The following is a 20,261-nucleotide window of genomic DNA, read 5'->3' as shown; positions in this document are numbered from 1 at the left end:
AAGTTGATGTATTTCCTCAGCGACCAGCACGGATCAGCTCCAGGCATTACGAAGCAGATATCATCCTCTTTTGGAAGGCCAAACAAAGTAGTTTCGCTTTCACAACGAAACACAGCGCCTTCACGACATGGCGGCAACAACAATACTACAGCGAGAATAAAAGTTACGCCTTCTTTCTTTGCGTGAACATTTGGGCGGCGTTATGCAAATCTTCCCACATAGTGATGTAGATATGTGGGGTTGTGTTAGAACGAGCCGTTTCAGGTAGGTGTGGCTGACTCTTAACTTTTATAAAGAATATCTCTTTGGATTTGAGACTTTAGTCTTTGCAACTTTACAGATCTTCTTTATGCACCAAGAGCTTGTAACAAAATTGAAATCGCATCATATGACCCCTTTAAAAAGAAATCATGATTACTCATTGTTAAAAGAGATTAAAATAAACAAATCTGTCATCATTTACCATCGTGTAATTCCAAACTTTTCATTCTCTGTGCATAAAAGATAGGCCCTATATTAAAAATGTCTCAGTGTTTTTTATTTTTTAAATGAGCTCCAATGTTATTTGGTTACCAACATTCTTCAAATGTCCTTTTTGTTCTGCAGAAGTAAAATCATACAGGTTTAGAATGACATGGGTGAGTAAATTATGACAATTTTCATTTTTGGGTGAACTGTCCCTTTAACAAAGCAAAATGAAAATGTTACCCCCTGAAATCTACTTAAATATCCCCTGGGCACACTTAGTCCTGGTTGGGAATCACTGTACTAGAGGACGTGAAAGAGTGAAGAGAAATTAAGGAAGGAAAATAAGCATGGAAGAGAAGGGGTAATAGCTGGGAAGTAGACAGATGTGTCAATCAGACACAATTGTAAGCAGATGGACACAAAGACACCAACAGCCTTCCATGCAGTTTGACCACACTCTTTACCACCGAGCCCTTGTATTAAAAGTTCACCTAAAACAAATGAATGAAGGGGAGGGGAGTTACTGAGATAAAGATACAGGCCATGTGATTTCATTATCAGCAGTGTTGGGGGTAACGCATTACAAGTAACGTGAGTTACGTAATCAGATTACTTTTTTCAAGTAACTAGTAAAGTAACGCATTACTTTCCATAAAAAGTAACTAAGTAACGTAATTAGTTACTTTTTTATGGAGTAACGCAATACTGTAATGCATTACTTTTAAAAGTAACTTTCCCCAACACTGATTATCAGGCTACTAATATTGGATTCTTCATATCATATGAGTTAAAAGCACCTTTCTACTGCATTACTACACAGAAGTACATCAGGAGGGAATCCAAAAGTATCCTTTTTACTGAGGTCTGTGGATCAAGACATAACAATTGTACTCCACAGCAAGGCATCTGTCTTTGGTTCAGGACACAGACTGCTAGCTGCAAGCGAAGAGTTAATATTTAAACGGGTTGGTTGCTGGTGTGGAGGACGGCAGGAGGGAGTGGAGCCACGGGATGGGCTTCCATTGAGAATTGAGCTGCCTGTGATTGAACTGAACTATTCTGGGCCTTGGGGGGAGGGTCTCATTCTTACATTTACCTTCCTGTGCATGTAGTGTTGAAAATGTCACATTACACGTATTTTCTCGTAGTCGTTACTTAATAAATATCTGTAAATGTGTGAAAACTTTCTCCATGTGGGTGCAACGTCAAAACAATAGTCGAAAGTAATCCTATCACCCCTATGATAGTATTCCCAACATCAATGAATGGTGGTGGATTTATAGGCTGGTATGTAGAAAAATACACTGTAGATTATCATAAAGGACCAGGCTATTAAAAGAAACCTTGGAGGTTTGTAATGAGCGTGTTTACGATTTCAACAATCTCAGCTGCCGTAAACGCCAATATCGTCAAAGCAATTAAAGTTGTTTATGAAAAGCAAACTGGCTTTTTGGTGTTGAGCCACAATTCTATCCCATCGAGACTTTGTATAGCAGCACTGTTCTTGAATCTGTTTCGCTACACTTTAAGATGATTTTACACCAAACAGCTGCATTGAAACTGATCTTGAGTCAATCCAAATTGAGCTGTATTGCTTCAGTCAATCATACACTTAAATATTCTTTTATTTTCACATTAAAATCTCTTAACCGTTCAGCTTCACTAATGTTCAAATGTTTGGGTTCAGTAATATTTTTTTAAGAAATTAGTACTTTTATTCAGCAAGGATCCATTCAGTTGATCAAAAGTGACAGTATTTGTATTTTACAATAAAAATATTAAGCAGCACAACTGTTTTCAACATTGATGATTATAAGAAATGTTTCTTTTTTAAGCAGCAAATCAGAATATTAGAATGATTTCTAAAGAATCGTGTGACACTGAAGACTGGAGTTATGATGCTGAAAATTCAGATTTGAATCACAGAAATAAATTACATTTTAAAACATTTAAAAACAGATAACAGTTATTTTAAATTGTAATAATATTTCACAATATTACTGCATTTTCGATCAAATAAATGCAGCCTTGGTGAGCATAAGAGATTTTTGTTTTTCCTAAATAAATTAACACAATTATAAATGTTCTCCAAAAGAAGACAACACTATGTCATTCTTCTTAATTTAATGACACACTAACACCCACAAAAAACAACATTATGTTAATCTTAACGTTAATCTGTAATAAATGATACCAAATGGGCCAATCAACAGTGTTCAGGGCAAATCTGATTTACTGGACAGAGTAAGCTCAAAATGAGGCAGTTTTTAGCTGTCATTTAGACAATCGAGGCAATTGTACCCAATCACATTCCACTGCATTACAGGCCACTGCACATTTGGACAGTGTCCAGACGACGCTGTGAGACCTCATGCTGGCCGGGATGATCGCTAACATGCCATCAGCAGAACTCCACAGCCTGAAGGGGAAATGCAGGAGATGCTGGACGGCTCTGGGTGCGGGACACACATGGGATGGCAGATGCATCAGCAGGCGTTCTCCTGCTCACTACGATAACATGCTGTTTCATTCTGGATGCTGGGACACCATGTCCAGCACTGAAGTCAAAGGGGGCAATGCCGTGGCATATGTCTACGCATATCAGAGGAGCCTTGGAAAGAATGTGCACTGCACTGCTACAAGGCAAGAATGTCCAATAATGTTCAAGTATAATCTAAAATAATTCAGATACTGAGTGTCTTATTCACTATTCTTTGTCTCCTTACAAAACAAAATACAAAAGAATTTTGGTCTTATTTTCCATTAAAATATGTAAACACTCTTAAAAGATTTTATGCAATGTATCTTGAATTAAGCTGGCAATTTTTTACTTGTTTTAAGCATAGATCTAAACTAAATTGAGGGAAGTTTAAAACAAGCAGTGCTGGGCAACGATTAATCGCAATTAATCGCTTACAAAATGAAAGTTTTTGTGTACATAATATATGTGTGTGTACTGTGTATGTATATATAAATAAACACACATGCATGTATATATATTTAAGAAAAATGTTATGTTTATATATTAAATATATTTATATATATAATATAAATTATATGAATATAAATATATACATGTAAATGCATGTAAATATTTTCAAAATATATACTGTATGTGTGTGTGTCTTTATATATATACATAATAAATATACACAGTACACACGTTATATAAACAAAAACTTTTATTTTGGATGTGATTAATCGCGATTAATCGTTGCCCAGCACTAAAAACAAGACCGAAAAAATTGCAAATGGGGTAAGAAAAATACAAGCTTTATCTCAACATCTTACAAAATATAACTTATCAAAAAATGGATCTTGTTTAATGATGTTTAGACAAAAATACTGATTAAGTGCAGTTGATTTTTGCTTTAGTGCTTCTTGCACTCATCCTCAAAACCTGGTTTAAACTCTTCATGACTACAAGATGTTTCAGATATTTCAAAGAGCTGAAGCCATTTCCAACTCATTGTATCTTTGATATGTGATGATGTAATGATCCTTGGTGCTCATATTGGACCAGCTTGACCTTCTTTTGACAGAAATCTTGCATCAAAGAGCAACTTTTACCGTCATATCTATCTATTAAGGTAGTTGAATTTGCCTGCATGAAGCAATAATGGCTCTCGTTCTGGACTGCCGTCACAGAATTACTGTAGATCAGGGGCCGTATTGCAGATACTTCCTATCTTAAGTTAAGATCTGACAAGTTTTAACTCAAATCGCCATGGTAACTGAACAGATAAGATAGGATTTTACAGTTAACATGCTTCTTTAATACGGCCCCAGAGGACAAAGTTTCTAGTTTTTATAACACCTTGACTTGTGGTGACAGATATGGGAGACTTGTTACACGGAGAAGTTGTCAGAAGGGATTTATCTCAGTAGGGACAAAAGTGCAATTTCATGCTAAAACACAAATATCTGAACAGAATGAACTGAACAGAATCTGATCCGGTCTGTCGGCTAGAATAACACCTTATACACCACTGTTCAAAAGACTGGGGTCAGATCTTTTAATGATTTTGAAAGAAGAATCTTATGCTCACTGAAGCAGCATTTGTTTGATTCAAAATATAGTAAAACCTGTAATATTGTGAAATTGTATTACAGTTTCAAATAATTGCTTTATATTTTAATATATTTTTAAATGTAATTTATTTCTGTGAAGCAAAGCTGAATTTTCAGCATCATTACTCCAGTCTTCAGTGTCACATTATCCTTCAGAAATCATTCTAATATGCTGATTTATATTCTTTTTATTATCATTGTTGAAAACGGTTGTGCTGGTTTTTTTTTTGTTTTGGTTTTTTTTGGAACCAGTGATTCTTTGATGAATAGAAAGTTGATGAATAGAAAAATCTTCTGTAACATAATAAATGTCTTTACTGACACTTTTGATCAATTTAATGCATCCTTGCTGAATAAAAGTGTTGATTTTTCTTTTTTGGCTGTTTCATGAATATAGATTTCTATTAATATTTCTATATATATATATAAATATAATAAGGCTGTTAATGGGACATTCTATTGTGACAGCTAGCCCCGGCCTGTCAGTCGCTCTCTCTATCTATTCCTCCACTGGTTTTTCAAGCTGAGACATGAGCAGATCAGAAACACTGAGCCAGATATGAGACGGGAGGCAAATATGTGGCCCGTTTTGTCCTCATAACGACTTCAGAGCTGTGACGTGACCGTACGGCAAAAATTCAATCATGTTCTCACTCCCTAGTGATGCTGCTAGTGCTTACGGGGACCAGGAAGGGCACAAAAACGTCCCCTAACGCAACATATGTGTTATTTAAACATTATATAAAGGCTACAGAAGTGTAATCACTTTATGGCATCTAAAGGAGGAGGAAAATTATGCTCGGGTTTGGAAATAATTAACACTGTCCTGAAGGAGCTGCTCACCATCATCAGTAGCCTACTGATATAGTCTCTTATGAATAAATTATTTAATATCTGCACACTGATACTTGTGGTTCTGTTGCTTTTTGTTCCTTTGGTATTAATAATAGCAACAGATGAGACCGTAATGTAAATAATTGATGTTTGCTTGTATTATCCAGACAGAGCATGCATATTCTTGTGCATTTTGCTTCATTAGCTGAAATACATAAGATAAAACTGTGTTTGATAGCTGTACTGAAGACTGAGCGTCCCCTTGTGGACATTTGAGGAAATGCAATAGGGTAGATCAACAACATCAATTTTAGGTCACAATTTACTCACACACTACCGTTGTTGACAAAATTACTCTCTTTACTATTACTATTTTCCACATTTTAATTAATTCTTTACTGATGGGGAAGTATTTGAGTGTCTAACAAAAGCACAAAACAGCATATTACCAGGTACGGAGTCAATGCAATCTTGCTTCCTAAGGGACTAATTTACTTCCTATTTTTTTGAAGGGCACACTTGAATGGATCATTGTGTTAAGACGGCTAAACTGTGTTCAATTATCTTGAATAAAATTAAGCTAAATGCCAACTTTACGGATGGTTTTCCATATAAGAGATGACGACAAGAAAACCACGAAACAGAAAACTGAAAATTGTCTGTGTATTCTCAAGACCTCCTTATATACCACTCTCACAGGCCTAGTACAAGTTGAGATGGATTGATGTGAAGTGCAGAGTAAATTTGAGCTGGCTGATAAGCCCTAATCTTGAATAACTCCACTAATGCGACTCCATTAAAATCCATTTTGAGACCTGGATCTGGCTCAGCGTGTGGGCCATAAATCAACATGCAATATTCAGAGGGGGTAAAGATCGAAGAGAATCACATAACCCTCAGGATACTACTTAATACAAAACATTGAATTTGTAAGAAATGGACCTTTCTAATTTTGCAGAAGAAAAAAATGTCTGACCTCCAATGGTGTGACAGTGGCGAGTCTGGCGACTTCAAGATTTTGGGCTGGGTCATTTTTCAAGGCTATTGACCTCCACTAAAATTCTGCAGAAAACAAAACTGAGAAGTGTTTTGGATGTCAAAACATTCCAGATAATTCCAGATTGGTTCAGATAAAACACTACATGAAGGTTCTAATTAGATTCAAAAGAACGTTTTACTTCCTAGCTCCTTAAATCATCATTGGAACCAAGAAACCAATATGTTGACATGCAAAACTAATAATGTCACTTTTAAATGTTTCAAAAGAATCATACAGCCTACTGAAGAACCATATATAGTGAAGGACTTTAAGACTTAAAAGTCATCAACTGCCTTTTCCCCATACTTTTAAAAAAATGTACAAACTTCAGTGTAATATTTTACTCCTTACCAGTTTGCTTTTGATGGTCCAGGCAGAGATCTTGGTAGAAGAGATTGAATAACACAACATCAAATCTGGCACAGGCTTGGACCTCATGACCCGACATGCCTGCGACATCCAGAAGGAAAAGGATTTTGACAGATACCAAAGACTGTGTACTAGATACGAGCTCAGCCTGGAGCTTTTAAGCTTCAAAAATCACTGTAAATGTAGCATAAAAGTAGACCATACGACTCAAGCACTATAAAACCGACTCATGCTGGCTTTGTGAATTGGATCAAACAATTCACACAAAAGATCCAACTCAAAAAAAGGGTTCATTATCAAACTAGACATTACTAAGTCTCATATGAACTCTCAAGGTGAGCTATGGCAGGATTTTCAGTGAATAATGGCTTTAATTTTGGCCTATTTTGTTGTTTGGCTTCAGAATATAATGCATGAGTCATATGGACTACTTATATGACCAACTTTTTGGTTCTTCTTTGTCATTTTAGAGCTTGACAGCCCTAGATTCTATTCTTACCTAGAAGGAAGAAAGTCATGCAGGTTAGGAACAATATAAGGGCGAGTTAATGACGACTTTTAGGTGAACTACTTCAAATCACAGTATTAACCAGGCCATGACACAGCCATCCCACTGCCCTCCAAGAGATTACATCTTACTCTTGTTATGCCCTGGCAGGGCCGGTGTAATATTTTGGTAACCTTAGGCATTTAATGAGCCTGGTTGCAACAAGTCACGTAAGCTTCCCAAGAGTCGTCCATCGTCCACTGACAGGTGTTGCAGGACATTCGGCCTCTCCATCAGCCGGTAGGTAAGTAGTCTGAAGAATTGACATCTGCTGGGACAGTTATGCCTGCCTAGGGTGTTGCATTAAGATTCAGAATAAAAAAAATATGTACACTACTGTTCAGAAGTTTGAGGTTGGTGAGACTTTTGCTCACCAAGGCAGCATTTGTTTGATCAAAACTACAGTAATATTGTGAAATATTATTATAATTTAAAATAACTGTTTTCTATTTTAATGCATTTTAAAATGTAATTTATTCCTGTTATGGCAAAGCTGAATTTTCAGCATCATTACTCCAGTCTTCAGTGTCACATTCAGTTTCTTTCAGAAATCATTCTGATATGCTGATTTGGTGCTCAAGAAACATTTCTTGTGATTATCGGTATTGAAAACAGTAGTGCTACTTAATATTTTTGTGGAAACCCTGATTTTCAGGACTCTTCAATAAATAAAAAGTTCAAAAGAAAAGTGTTTATGTGAAACATACATTTTTTGTTACATTATACAGTACATGTATTTACTCTAATTTTCGATCAGTTTAATGCATCCTTGAAGAATAAAAATATTAATTTCTTTCAAAAAATAAAAATAAAAATCTTACTGACCCCAAACAGCAGTTTACAATAAACGGAGCTGGTCATTCTGTATGGCACTGGCAAGATCAGTACACATATCTGGGACTGAGTGAGAAAGGTCATCAACTTATGGCCTTTAATACATAGGGGTATTTATTTATTTTTTAAGTTAGTCCCTCCCTGGCAGAAGAACTGACTGTGTTGGTAAAAATAAAATAGGCCTTTTAATGGTTAGGTCACATCTATAGGTTTTACTTTCAGCGCAAATGGATGTAAGTCGATAGGTCACTGCTGAGTTCACAGTGTACCTTTATTATGTATTTAGTGGAGGATGTCTTTAAAAGGAGATTTGATTAATAGTGAGAGTGGCAGTTTAAGTGGTAGATGGGTAAGTGTTGAGATAAGAAATAAGATAGGAAGAGGAGGACGACTGATATGTGTGCAAGGAGCAAGAAAGCATATATAGAGGTTATAGTGGAAAAGAACTTGATTAAATCTATGATAAATGAACATCTAGTACCTGAATGTGAACAAATTAAAGTGCCCCTATTATGGATTTTTGAAAATTACCTTTCATGCAGTGTGTAACACAGCTCTAAGTGAATGAAAACATCCTGCAAAATTTTAAATCTGAAAGTGCACCGTGTATAAAGTTATTGTCTCTCAAAAGAAAGAGTCGACTCTGAATCATTGAAACGAGTCGTTCTTAAAACGAATCCCAAGCCGTTTCATATTGACGTCACATTAAAAATTTGCATATTGCCCACCCACTTGGTCTTTTCGCGTTGGTCTGAATGAAAATGCAAATTCATTCTTTGCCACTAGGTGCAGCGTTTGGAGTGTAAAAATAGCGGTTTTCCCGGTAACACTGTACACAAAGCAGCACTGGCTCACAAACGCTTCTTTATCAGGCATTACAGGCATTATGAAATGAAAATGAGACCAATCAGACCAATCACGCAGATTAGCGTCACGCAAAGGAGGGGTTTGGAAAAATGAATCGTTGAGCGAATCGTTTGGGAGTCGTTGCGCAAGTAAGGTAAAAATTAATGCATATTATAAGACAATTAAATTGTTTTTTGACCTTGCATGCATGTCAACCTGTAGTTGGGGACTCCCAAAACCTAAATATGAACCTTTCATTAGCCATAATAGGGGCACTTTAAGTCTTTATTGGAGCAGGTCAGTTCAATCGGCGGCCATCTTGGTTGTGCTATTTTCTAGGCATGCTAATACAGCTTCTATGTACCTGATTGGGGAGAGACAGAATGTCCAAGTGACATATTTTGTCATACATTTGGTTTCTTTAGCTCAAATTATACTGAAAAACTCCTTTACATTCACATTAGCTAGCCCAGCTAATGCTAGTAAAAAACAAAACAAAACAAAAAGGCTTTTTCAAAAAAGCTCTTTTAACTGAAAGGAAGACTTCCATTCCCATAGCTGTTCTACTGAGTGATTTCTCATGCTATACTGATATGTCTATCAAAAAAATTTAAATATATGACAAAGTATATTAGAAATTGTAATATTTTCACCCAGTTATAACAATGAAATCCATTTTACGCTAACACAAGAGATTCTAGGTGGATATACCGTATGAATGTTTAGTCATTTCCTTCTTCAGTAAGACTCAGTCATAACTTTGAAAATCAGAGAAAGCATTCAAGTGATGTGTTCTAGAACCTGGGTGAGGATGGTATCTAAGACATCACTATTGTAGTCCACATGCTCAATATGAAGAGAGGGAATGAAAGACACCAGCAGACGACTCAGGTTCAGACGCAGTGTCCTCAGTTTGGAGCTGTCATCTTTCTCTTCCTTTCCTTTCTGGCTGTGTTCCCTGAGCTCTGACAGTTGACTCCTCAGATGATGACAGAGCGCAGAAAGCCTGCTCTTCTCTTCTTCTACACTCTCCAGCTAGACACAGCACAGACACAATTGAATACTTTTTATTCAAACATGCTTAAATAGTTGCTTAATGGCCAAATGTCAACATATCCAACCCTAAACAGTGTTGCTATTAACACCTAAAACTAAAGCTACTAAAATAGTTTTTGTTCAAGGAAGTAAAGCAGAAATAAAATATAATATATTTTTCAACTTGTGCGGAAGACACGATTGAGGCGAATATCGCGTGTTCGCGGCAATCGTGACGCCCAATTCGGGTCATTCGCGTCTTTGCATTAACTTTGTTAAAATACAAATAAAATCTACTCCCGCAAATAATTAAATTCGCTTTTGGTGTGCACACCATAAAAATAAAATAAATCTAAAATGAAATCTACTGTAAATAGAAGTATTTAAACAAATAAAAATGGTAAAAGCAGATAAACAAAATTACTAAAACGTACAGAAAATTGAAAATATAAAAGTAGTATATAAATAACACTAAAACAAGTCTCTCTATTGTTTACCCATTTGCAAACTTTTTGAATAATGAAAAGTAACTCGAATAATATAGGTAACATTTTACAACTAGTGTGTCAAAAACTAAAACTGAACTAAAACTAAAAATAAATTAAACCTAAAGAGTAACATAAAAAAAAAAACCACAAAAGCACATGATAAAATAATTTTAAAAATAAAAATAAATTAAACCTAAATACTAATATTTAAAAAATCACATTATAAAATTACTAAACATTAAAATAAAATTTAAAATATATAATAATAAAAGACATCCGTTACATTAATGCACTATGAACTAACATAAACAAACAATGAATAATCTTATTTTTCTAAACTAACATTAACAAAGGTTAATAAATGGTTAATAAATGCTTTATATATAGCTATATATATATTGTTCACATATATTGTTTGTGGTTACTTCATGTTAACTAATGCATTAACTAATGTTAACAAATGAGACCTTATTGTAAAATGTTATCACAACTTCTAATAATAATTGAGGGTAGTGAAAAGAAACGTCTTACTAACAAACGTCCCAAAGCTCAAATCGATCCCCTCTGCCTCCTACCCTGCTGATGAGCTGGTTCCTTTCGTCCTCCAGGGCGGCGCTGTGCTCTCTAAGCCCGCAAGTTCCTGACGGCAAGCGTCTCTCTCCTCCGGCGTCTCGTTCATCAGCTCCATTAGCTCATCCTGCCACTGTTGCACCTCTGCCAAGTTACATTCCTCTTCCTCCTGCTCTTCTTCATCATCAACATGACCTTCATGATGCACCACCCCTTTCTTCTCATTTTTGAGGGGCAATTCAATTATCTGCTCCGCAGCTGAGCTGTATTCCCTCCCTGTCCCAGATGATGCATCTCTTTCACATGTCTCTTCTGCAGCGGCGGGCCCCTGATGCGACTCAATTCCTTCCATCATGCCACACGCGGCTTTGTTCAAGAGTGTGTCGGATTGAGTGAGAGGCTTTCTGTCCTCATTCAAAGCAGGCCAGTGTGTCTGAGAGGAGCGCTCTTGTGGTGGGGTGAGAGAGAGGACAGGAAAGGATGGCGTCACCTCCATCTGTGTTTCTGTGGCAGAAAACTTCTGTTTTGCTCTAGAAATAGTGAAATAAAACAAACAAACCTGAAATAAATGTTATATAAAACCTGTTTCTATAGAAATACAAATGAACAAACACCAGTTATATTATTCCTATACCTTCTTAGAGAGTTAAAGACAGTAGTCAGGTTAATGAGGGGCAATGGAGACTTCTCAGCTAAAGACAGTCCTATGAAAATAAATAAATAATCTTTCAAAATATATGGTAGTGCAACATGAAATGAATACCTAAAGGAATAGTTCACCTACAAATGAAAATTCTCTCATCTCATTCCAAAATTATGCATTGTGTTACTCTGTGGATGTGTGTATATTTAAAAAAATGTTGTTGTTTTTTTGGTTCATAAAATGAAAGTCGGTGGGGTTTAATGTTGTTGACTTTTACTGTAGGGACAAAAACAGTAGAAACATTCTTAAAATATCTTCTTTTGTAGAGGGAAGAAAGTCCTTTCATGTTATGAATGAGTCCTCTCATGTGGATGAGTAATTGATGACAGAATTCAAATTTTTGTGTGGACTATCCCTTTAAGGCTTGAATGAAGTGTGAGATTTTAAAAGAAGAATTGAATTTACATTTAAAACATGTTACACTACCATTCAAACATTTGGGGTCAGTAAGATTTTTTTTTTTTTTAAAGATAATCTTATTTATTAATTTTATTATTAATTTCATTTAATAAAATATACATTAAATTGATCAAAAGTAACAATATAGACATTTATAATGTTACAAAAGACTTCTATTTCATATAAATGCTGTTCTTTTGAACTTCATCATAGAATCCTTAAAAAAGTATCACAGTTTCCACTAAAATATTAAGCGACTGTTTCTTGAGCACCAAATCAGCATATTAGAATGAGTTCTCAAGGATCATGTGACACTGAAGTTACTTATTTAACTATTTTTGATCAAATAAATGCAACCTCAGAGAGCACAAGAGACGTATTCGAAAATCTTTAACAAATCTTTATTGACCTCAAATTTTGTATTGAAAATTTTTTTTTTTTTTTTTTTATAATTAAATGTGAAAAGGTACATTTACACAAGTTTATTTTTCACATACTTAACCCAAATGCAAAAAAACACCATCACATGCTCAAATTTAGCATTTTTCAAAATGTGACCTTCAGTGTTTATTCTCCAAAACGACTGAGGAAAATACTAGACACACACTGACTGTCATGAAAAGTTTCAGGGGTCTCTAATGAGGCATTTCATTAACACAACCAAAAGCCACATCAGAGCCTCTGAAACCACGCAGTAAGGTGGGTCTAAGCTATTTTAGTACAGCTTTTATGTGGCATTGCATCTTTCCCAGACATAACAGAGCCTGGTGGATGTCTGGGTGCCCGAGTGGTTATTAACGCTGGTCGCTCTTGAGTCTGTGTGCTCTGAAAGGAGAACACAAGATTCTGGTATTGCTTTTTGGTGAATAATCAGTTTACAATGGCTTTTACAAATGTTGATTCATTAGCATTTGCTACTTGGTTCCCTAGTTGAGTAGGTTGTAAATGTTCTTACATCTGGAACGTTCTCCTCAAGGAGACTCTTTGTATTTCTCCTCCTGAATAAATACAGAATGTGACAAATATCATAACGGTTCTGGTATTCTTAATAACATCATGAAACTATCAGTAACAGTGACATAACTTACTGGCGTTTAAAGGGTTTAGGGTACGACTTCTGATCTTCCTCCTAATCCTCTAGTTCTTCCTCAACCAAGCAGCTCCTGTGTAGAGCTCAGAGTAAGGTGACAATAAAACTAACAATACGCATGTTGAGAAACCCAGCAAGGAGGTAGGCATAACAAAACAAAGCTTCAAATCGTATGGGGCTCAACTGAAAATACTGAATCCAATGACCTAGAAGCAATGGCAGTTCTTCTTTCCATCTGTTGAACGCAAATATTTGGCTTCCTTTGGGTTCCTTTAACCTTCATACATCTCAGATATCTCAGACCCACTGAAACCCCTCCTTTTCACTCATGATATCATGGCATAACTATTTTGTTTGCCGTCACCTGAACTGTGGGTCATAGTTCATGCTGCAGAACCATTTATCCAGCAGCTCAATGATGGCATCTGGAAGCCTCCTCCACTTCAGGCAGCCGTCACACTGAACCCACACTTGATCTGAAACTTTCCTTTCAGAAGAAGACACAGGTAAGATTATGAAATATTAAAGGGATAGTCCAGCTAAAAGTGAAAATTCTGGGAAAAAAAAATTTCCTCACCCTCATATTTTTCCAAAACCTAGACTTTTTTCATCCAAGGAACAGAAAAGGAGAAACTTTGAAAAATGTGGTTTACAATGGATGCAGACAGGAGCATTCAAGCTTCAGAAAACACACAAATCACCAAAGATTATGAAATGAATGCATGTGCCTACTATATTCTTTGCGTGAGAATTTTGAATAAATCAGTTGATCCGGTTCACAAAACTGGTCTGAATGATTCATTCACAAATCACTTCATACCTACAGATCACTTGATGAACAAACCAAGTAGAGCTATGCTGGATGTGACCATTTTCAATGTACAATTACTTACATTTTGGCCTGTATTGTTGCCAAAGGTCACTGTGCAATTTTTAAATATTTGTAATTCAAAGCGTATGGCCCACTTTTTTTCTTTTTCTTTTTGCACCTTAAAAGCTAGTATTATTTCCATTTAGCTTTCATTCATTTCAGTTTTAGTTTTACTAATTTTAATACCTAAACATTTATTTCAGTTAGTTGCCATGGCAACATTTTAAATTTTCATTTATGTCTTTCATCTAATATTTCTATTTTATTTTAATTCTGCGTTATTTTAATTACTGAAAATGATTTTTAATAGTTTTAGTTAATAGCAACAGCACTGCTTTTGTGTTCCATAGAGAAAGTCACTCAGTGTTGGGGAAAGTGACTTTTAAAAGTAATGCATTACAATATTGTGCTACTCCATAAAAAGTAACTAATTGCATTACATAGTTACTTTTTATGGAAAGTAATGTATTATGTTACTTTTGCTTTACTTTTTGTCACCTGGGCTGGGCTTGCTCATTTGCTTTTTTTAATAAAAAAGTTTTTAATAAAAGTTATATTTTTGAAATTGTTAAAGGGGTCATATGATGCGATTTCAAGTTTTCCTTTCTCTTTGGAGTGTTACAAGCTGTTCGTAAATAGATAAGATCCCTAAAGTTGCAAAGACTAAAGTCTCAAACCCAAAGAGATATTCTTTATAAAAGTTAAGACTGGTCCACGCCCTCCTAAAACGCCTTGTTTAAACACGCCCCCACATGTCTACGTCACTGTGTGGGAAGATTTGCATACCGTCACCCAAATGTACACGCAAAGAAAGAAGGCGTAACTTTACACCGATGAGCTTTGTAAAAATCGACACGTTTCAAAAAGGCGGGGCATAGAGGAGAAACAATAATGTGCAGTATGTGGAAAATGTGTTTTTTTAACCTTAAACCGCATAAACACATTTCACTACACCAAATACACAAAATAATGTTCTTTTTAGCAACATCATATGACCCCTTTAAGGCCCTTACACACCAAAAGTGTGAAAATAATAAGCCTCGGGCTGAAGTAAGTGCCTCTGCATGTCACTCCCAATTACTGTCAACATGGGAACAGGAGAGGTGTCAGTAAATAAGTGGGAAAACAAAGTAACATTCGTTACTTATTTGAAAAAGTAACTCAGATATTGTCTTAAATTTAAATGTAATGCATTACTTGACTAATTACTTGAAAAGTAATCTGATTACGTAACTCGAGTTACTTGTAACGCTATTGGGGATTGGAACAACATAAGGGTGAATAAATGATGACAGTTTTTATTTTTGAGTGAACTATTCCTTTAAATTAGCTAGAAATGTCCTTTAAACCCTGTGATTTTTTTGGTTACTGACAGGTTATTGACGGCAATACTCACAACACATCCTCTATTGGTACTGTGCACTTTGGGTCCTCTTTCTTTCATTTGTAGCAGGTTTCGTTCCAATACTCCTCCAGCTTTATGCTGAGGTTGTGCATGATCTTCCTGTACAAAATAGTGCCTTTCCATCAAAGTAACCTAAGGGCATCATTTGGGGTAAATACCAGCAGAGTGATAAACAGCGTTTATCTGAGCGTCATCAAAGTCTTGTTTGTTGTGAGTGGGCTGAAGGAAATTGCACTCTATAACACCAATAAAGCCCACACCTTGTCTTTCAGCCTGTTATAAACACAAACCATGGCTTTCAGTATTGAATTTATGGGTAAAGGAAGCAGAAGAAACATGCAATCATTTCTGGTTATCTTACATTGGCAGCTCACATATGGCTTTATTGGCCTGTTCTTATGGTACATCATAATCCCATAATGCTCTTTGTTTTTGGTATTGTATCCGAAAGTGATGCGTACACACTTGTTCTGAGCCCTGAGTTAAGAAATGTTGAGACGGTAATAATGTTATATGTGACCCTGGACCACAAAACCAGTCTTAAGTCGCTGGGGTATATTTGTAGCAATAGCCAAAAAAAACATTGTATGGGTCAAAATGATAGATTTTTCTTTTATGCCAAAAAGCATTAGGCTATTAAGTAAAGATCATGTTCCATGAAGATATTTTGTAAATTTCCTACCGTAAATATATCGAAACTTAATTTTTGATTAGTAATATGCATCGCTAAGAACTTCATTTGGACAACTTTAAAGGCGATTTTCTCAATATTTAGATTTTTTTACACCCTCAGATTCCAGATTTTCAAATAGTTGTATCTCGGCCACATATTGTCATATCCTAACAAACCATACATCAATGGAAAGCTTATTTATTCAGCTTTCAGAAGATGTATAATTGGTAAAAACATTTACCCTTATGACCGGTTTTGTGGTCCAGGCCAGGGTCACATATGTGTGTGCACTCCAAAAAACAGTATATTTTGTAAGGATACAAGGAATGAGGGTCTGTAGTTGTCCTGCGCAATATGAGCCAGACTTTTGGATATCAGTTGACTCTTCACTCTTTGCCCTCGAATAATGATTTGCATGTGAGGCTTCAGGTATAAGATGCTACAGTATGCCTACAAATACAAAAACATGAACCAATATTCCTCCTAACCCATCACCAAACAGTCCTCCAATTTACATATTTGCCTCTTTTAGTAAAAACAAAGATACGATAATGTAGATCTCTACTAATGTTTGCATATCATACATATATCTCCATGCCACATTCTTGCTCATCCATAAGGAGTATTCACTTTCTGGGGTCATGTTGCTCTTGTCACTGATGTTCGCCCTGATCAGAATGTCATACTTATCTGTGTCAAAGTCAAATTCAGTCTCGACATTTGTGGTCCTGAAAAACACACAATTTACAAACTAGCTACTGTTTAAAAGTTTGGGGTCAGTACGATTTTTTTATATTTTTGAAAAAAGTCTCTCATCCTCAACACTGTTGAAAAAAACTTTTTGCCTCACAATACTGACTTTTTTGTCACACTTCTGAGTTTACATCTCACAAATTTGTTTGTTTTTGTTTTCATTATGGAATTTTACAAAAAAAATTAAATGGGTAATTGTGACTTTATATCTCATAATTCAGACTTTTCTTCTCAGAATTGCAGTGTATAACTATGTAGTTATAAACTTGCAATTGCGAGTTCATATCTTGCAGTTCTACATTTATTTCTCGCAGTTCTGACTTTTTTCTCAGAATTGCAAGAAACAAAGTATGAATTGTGAGATACACTCTCATTTAAAAAAAATAATAGTTATGATAAACAAAGTTGCATTTTTTTTTAATTCTGTGGCAGAAACGGGCTTTCATAGCTCAACAAGGCTGCAGTAATTTGATCCGAAAATACAGCAAAAACAGTACTACTGAGATATTATTGCAATTTAAAGTAACTGTTTCCTATTTTAATATATAATGGAATTTATTCCTGTGATGGTGAAGCTGAATTTTCAGCATAATCAGCATCCAGTCTTCAGTGTTACACGATCCTTCAGAAATCATTCTAATATGCTGATTTGCTACTCAATGAACATTTTTATTAATGGTAAAAACAGCTGTACTGCTTAATATTTTTGTGAAATTCATAAGAAACTTTTGTGAGACATCTCTGAAAGTTTACAGCAATTATTTGAAAGAGAAATATTCTGTAACACTATAAATGTCTTTAATGTCACTTTTGATCAACGTAATGAATCTTTTCTGAATAAAAGTTTTAAATACTTTAAAAAAAAAGTCAGTCATTTAATCCATCCATTTCTGTAAGTATTTTCTTAATTAATACTTTTCAGCAAAGATGCATTAAATTGATCAAAAGTGACGGTAAAGACTAATAAAAATATACAAAGTATTTCTATTTCAAATAAATACTGTTTTAAACTTTCTTTTTATCAAAGAATCCTGAAAACAATGTGTCACGGTTTTTAAAAATATGAAGCAGCACAACTGTTTTTAATAATAATAATTCGAAATGTTTCTTGAGCAGCAAATCAGCATATTAGAATGATTTCTGAAGGATCATGCAACACTGAAGACTGGAGTAATGATGCTGGAAATTCAGCTTTGACATCAAAGAAATAAATTACATTTCAAAATATTTTAATATGGAAAACAATTATTTTTAATTGTGATAATATGTTGATACATTTTGATCACATAAATGCAGAGCACAAGAGATTTCTTTGAAAAACTTTTAAAATATTGTACCAACCCTAAACTTTTGAACAGTACATCCACAGCAGTATATCACACATCTGATCATATACTTTCATTAAGAGATTACTTAACCTGGTCGAAAGTTTACACTAATAAGCAGCTGCATTCATTCACAGCATGATAAGTATAGTGATTACAAGAAGCCAATTAGGTGTCCTTAATTATTCTGGCAGTGGGCCCCAGCACTCCAGTGTTGGTTTAATGTTATAGGCTTTTAGTGCTAATGTCATAAGACCACTGTGAATCCCTTGAATTAACTGAATAAGAGTTCTTAATTCTCTCGCAATTATAGCAACCAGTAATTACAAGTCCATTTCACACACTTTTTACTTGCTGTACTTAAAATGAATAATAAATTAGCTTAAGTGAATGGACAGCCTGTAGTGCTTTGTACCTGAGCATCTTATGTAGTCTGGCTCTTGTCAAACCCTCCCCGTTATCCATAAACGAGAGGCAGTGGAGTCCTCTGATGCATGTCCAGTCTATCCAGATCTGTCTGGCACGAACATCTGGGTCATAAGCATTATCTGCGACACAATTCACAGATCACAATATAAAGAATATTTCATCTGACTGGAACATCTAATGAACTGTTTCGAAATATGCCAACACCATAATGAGAAACCCAAAATTTAAATCTAAATGTGTTTTATCATATAAGTTGACATAAGAGAGGTTTAGACAACTCACCGATCAGCTCAGCTATAGCACTGAATAGCCAGGTGTGACTCGTGGAATTAGCATGAAGAAATTTTGGACTGATCGGCATAAAGAAAATAGGATGCTGATTAGAATAATGCTAAAAATTGTATTTAAGAGTATGTCATTGCACGCATTTTGCTAATTATTTAACATGAATCTTGCGATTACTACACTGATTTTTCAAAGTTGTAAAATAAAGTATAAAGATTACTGTACATTTTACTTTGTACTTCATAATGTCATGTTTAGTTCAATATGTTACTTGCCATTCTTTGTAATTATTTGTGAAATTTACTAGCAATTTCTGAGTCAACATAATTTCTACACCATTTTTTCAGTGTTTTATTTCAGTGTATTTGTATAGTTTTAAATTATGGATATTGTCATAGAATTCGATTTTTTTAGATAAAATATTATAAATAATTATTTTTTAAAATGTTGTAACAAAATATATCAAATTACAATAAAAATGCAAAAATTTAAAAATATAACAACATTGTTTAAAAAATACAAGCTTAAAAGCATTGCATTCTTTCACCTTTTTGAATCCAAGAAATAACCGGAGAACATAAACTACAACAAAACTGATAAATGCATGTTACTTACTGTGCTCAGAGGAATGCCACGTTTTCCATTTGCCATTTTTTGCTGAAAGATCTATGTTAGATATTGAAGAAAGCTGCAGAGAAGGGTTTGTTAACTTACTGAGGACCTTTTGATGTCTGTGTGCAGATATAGCGCACACCCTGCTCTCACACTCCAGCTATGCACCCGCTGAGACTTCTAAAAGGGTTCCTCACATATTGTTGCGAGCAATAAATGCTGGTACGAATGTGTAACCTGACACATCTTTATTTACTTCTTGGAAATGAAGCATTTATTTAAGCAGGTACTTTAAATATCAGTGTATATACTGTACTGCAGACATGGCGAGGATGCTGGATATTCAGTGGCCTCTTCCAAAACCAGTGCTTTCTTCCCAACTCTGCAGACATTCATCAAATGCATTTCAAGAAGAAGCAATACAACTAGGTGAGAAATATCATGGAATTTTATTTTTGTAATTCAGTTTACATTTTTATCAGTATTACTTATAGGTACAACACTCAACAGTTTGAACCCAACAAGATGACTGTTACAATTAACTGAGCAAAATTAATTATGAATTTAGGATTAATTGATGTATTTAATGTTTGTATTTGTGCATTTTGCATCTTC

At 35.0% G+C, this 20,261-nt stretch overlaps 1 protein-coding gene across 1 annotated transcript; it reads right to left on the bottom strand.

The window, feature by feature from the left end:
• Nucleotides 1–11,771: 11,771 nt before the first annotated feature.
• Nucleotides 11,772–18,775, bottom strand: LOC107676848 (MORC family CW-type zinc finger protein 3-like). Its single transcript, XM_016471532.1, is given in 10 exon segments — nucleotides 11,772–11,805; nucleotides 13,159–13,201; nucleotides 13,292–13,366; nucleotides 13,658–13,780; nucleotides 15,561–15,675; nucleotides 15,752–15,832; nucleotides 15,916–16,039; nucleotides 16,564–16,692; nucleotides 16,827–16,970; nucleotides 18,736–18,775. Coding segments are annotated over 7 exon segments (639 nt in total). The 5' UTR covers nucleotides 16,860–16,970; nucleotides 18,736–18,775; the 3' UTR covers nucleotides 11,772–11,805; nucleotides 13,159–13,201; nucleotides 13,292–13,332.
• Nucleotides 18,776–20,261: the final 1,486 nt, after the last annotated feature.

The sequence above is a fragment of the Sinocyclocheilus anshuiensis genome, unplaced genomic scaffold (assembly GCF_001515605.1).
Source record: "Sinocyclocheilus anshuiensis isolate Anshui unplaced genomic scaffold, SAMN03320099.WGS_v1.1 scaffold2166, whole genome shotgun sequence".
NCBI classification, from domain to species: Eukaryota; Metazoa; Chordata; class Actinopteri; order Cypriniformes; family Cyprinidae; genus Sinocyclocheilus; species Sinocyclocheilus anshuiensis.
The sequence above is the reverse complement of the archived record's forward strand: the minus strand, read 5'-3'. Positions and strand labels throughout refer to the sequence as shown.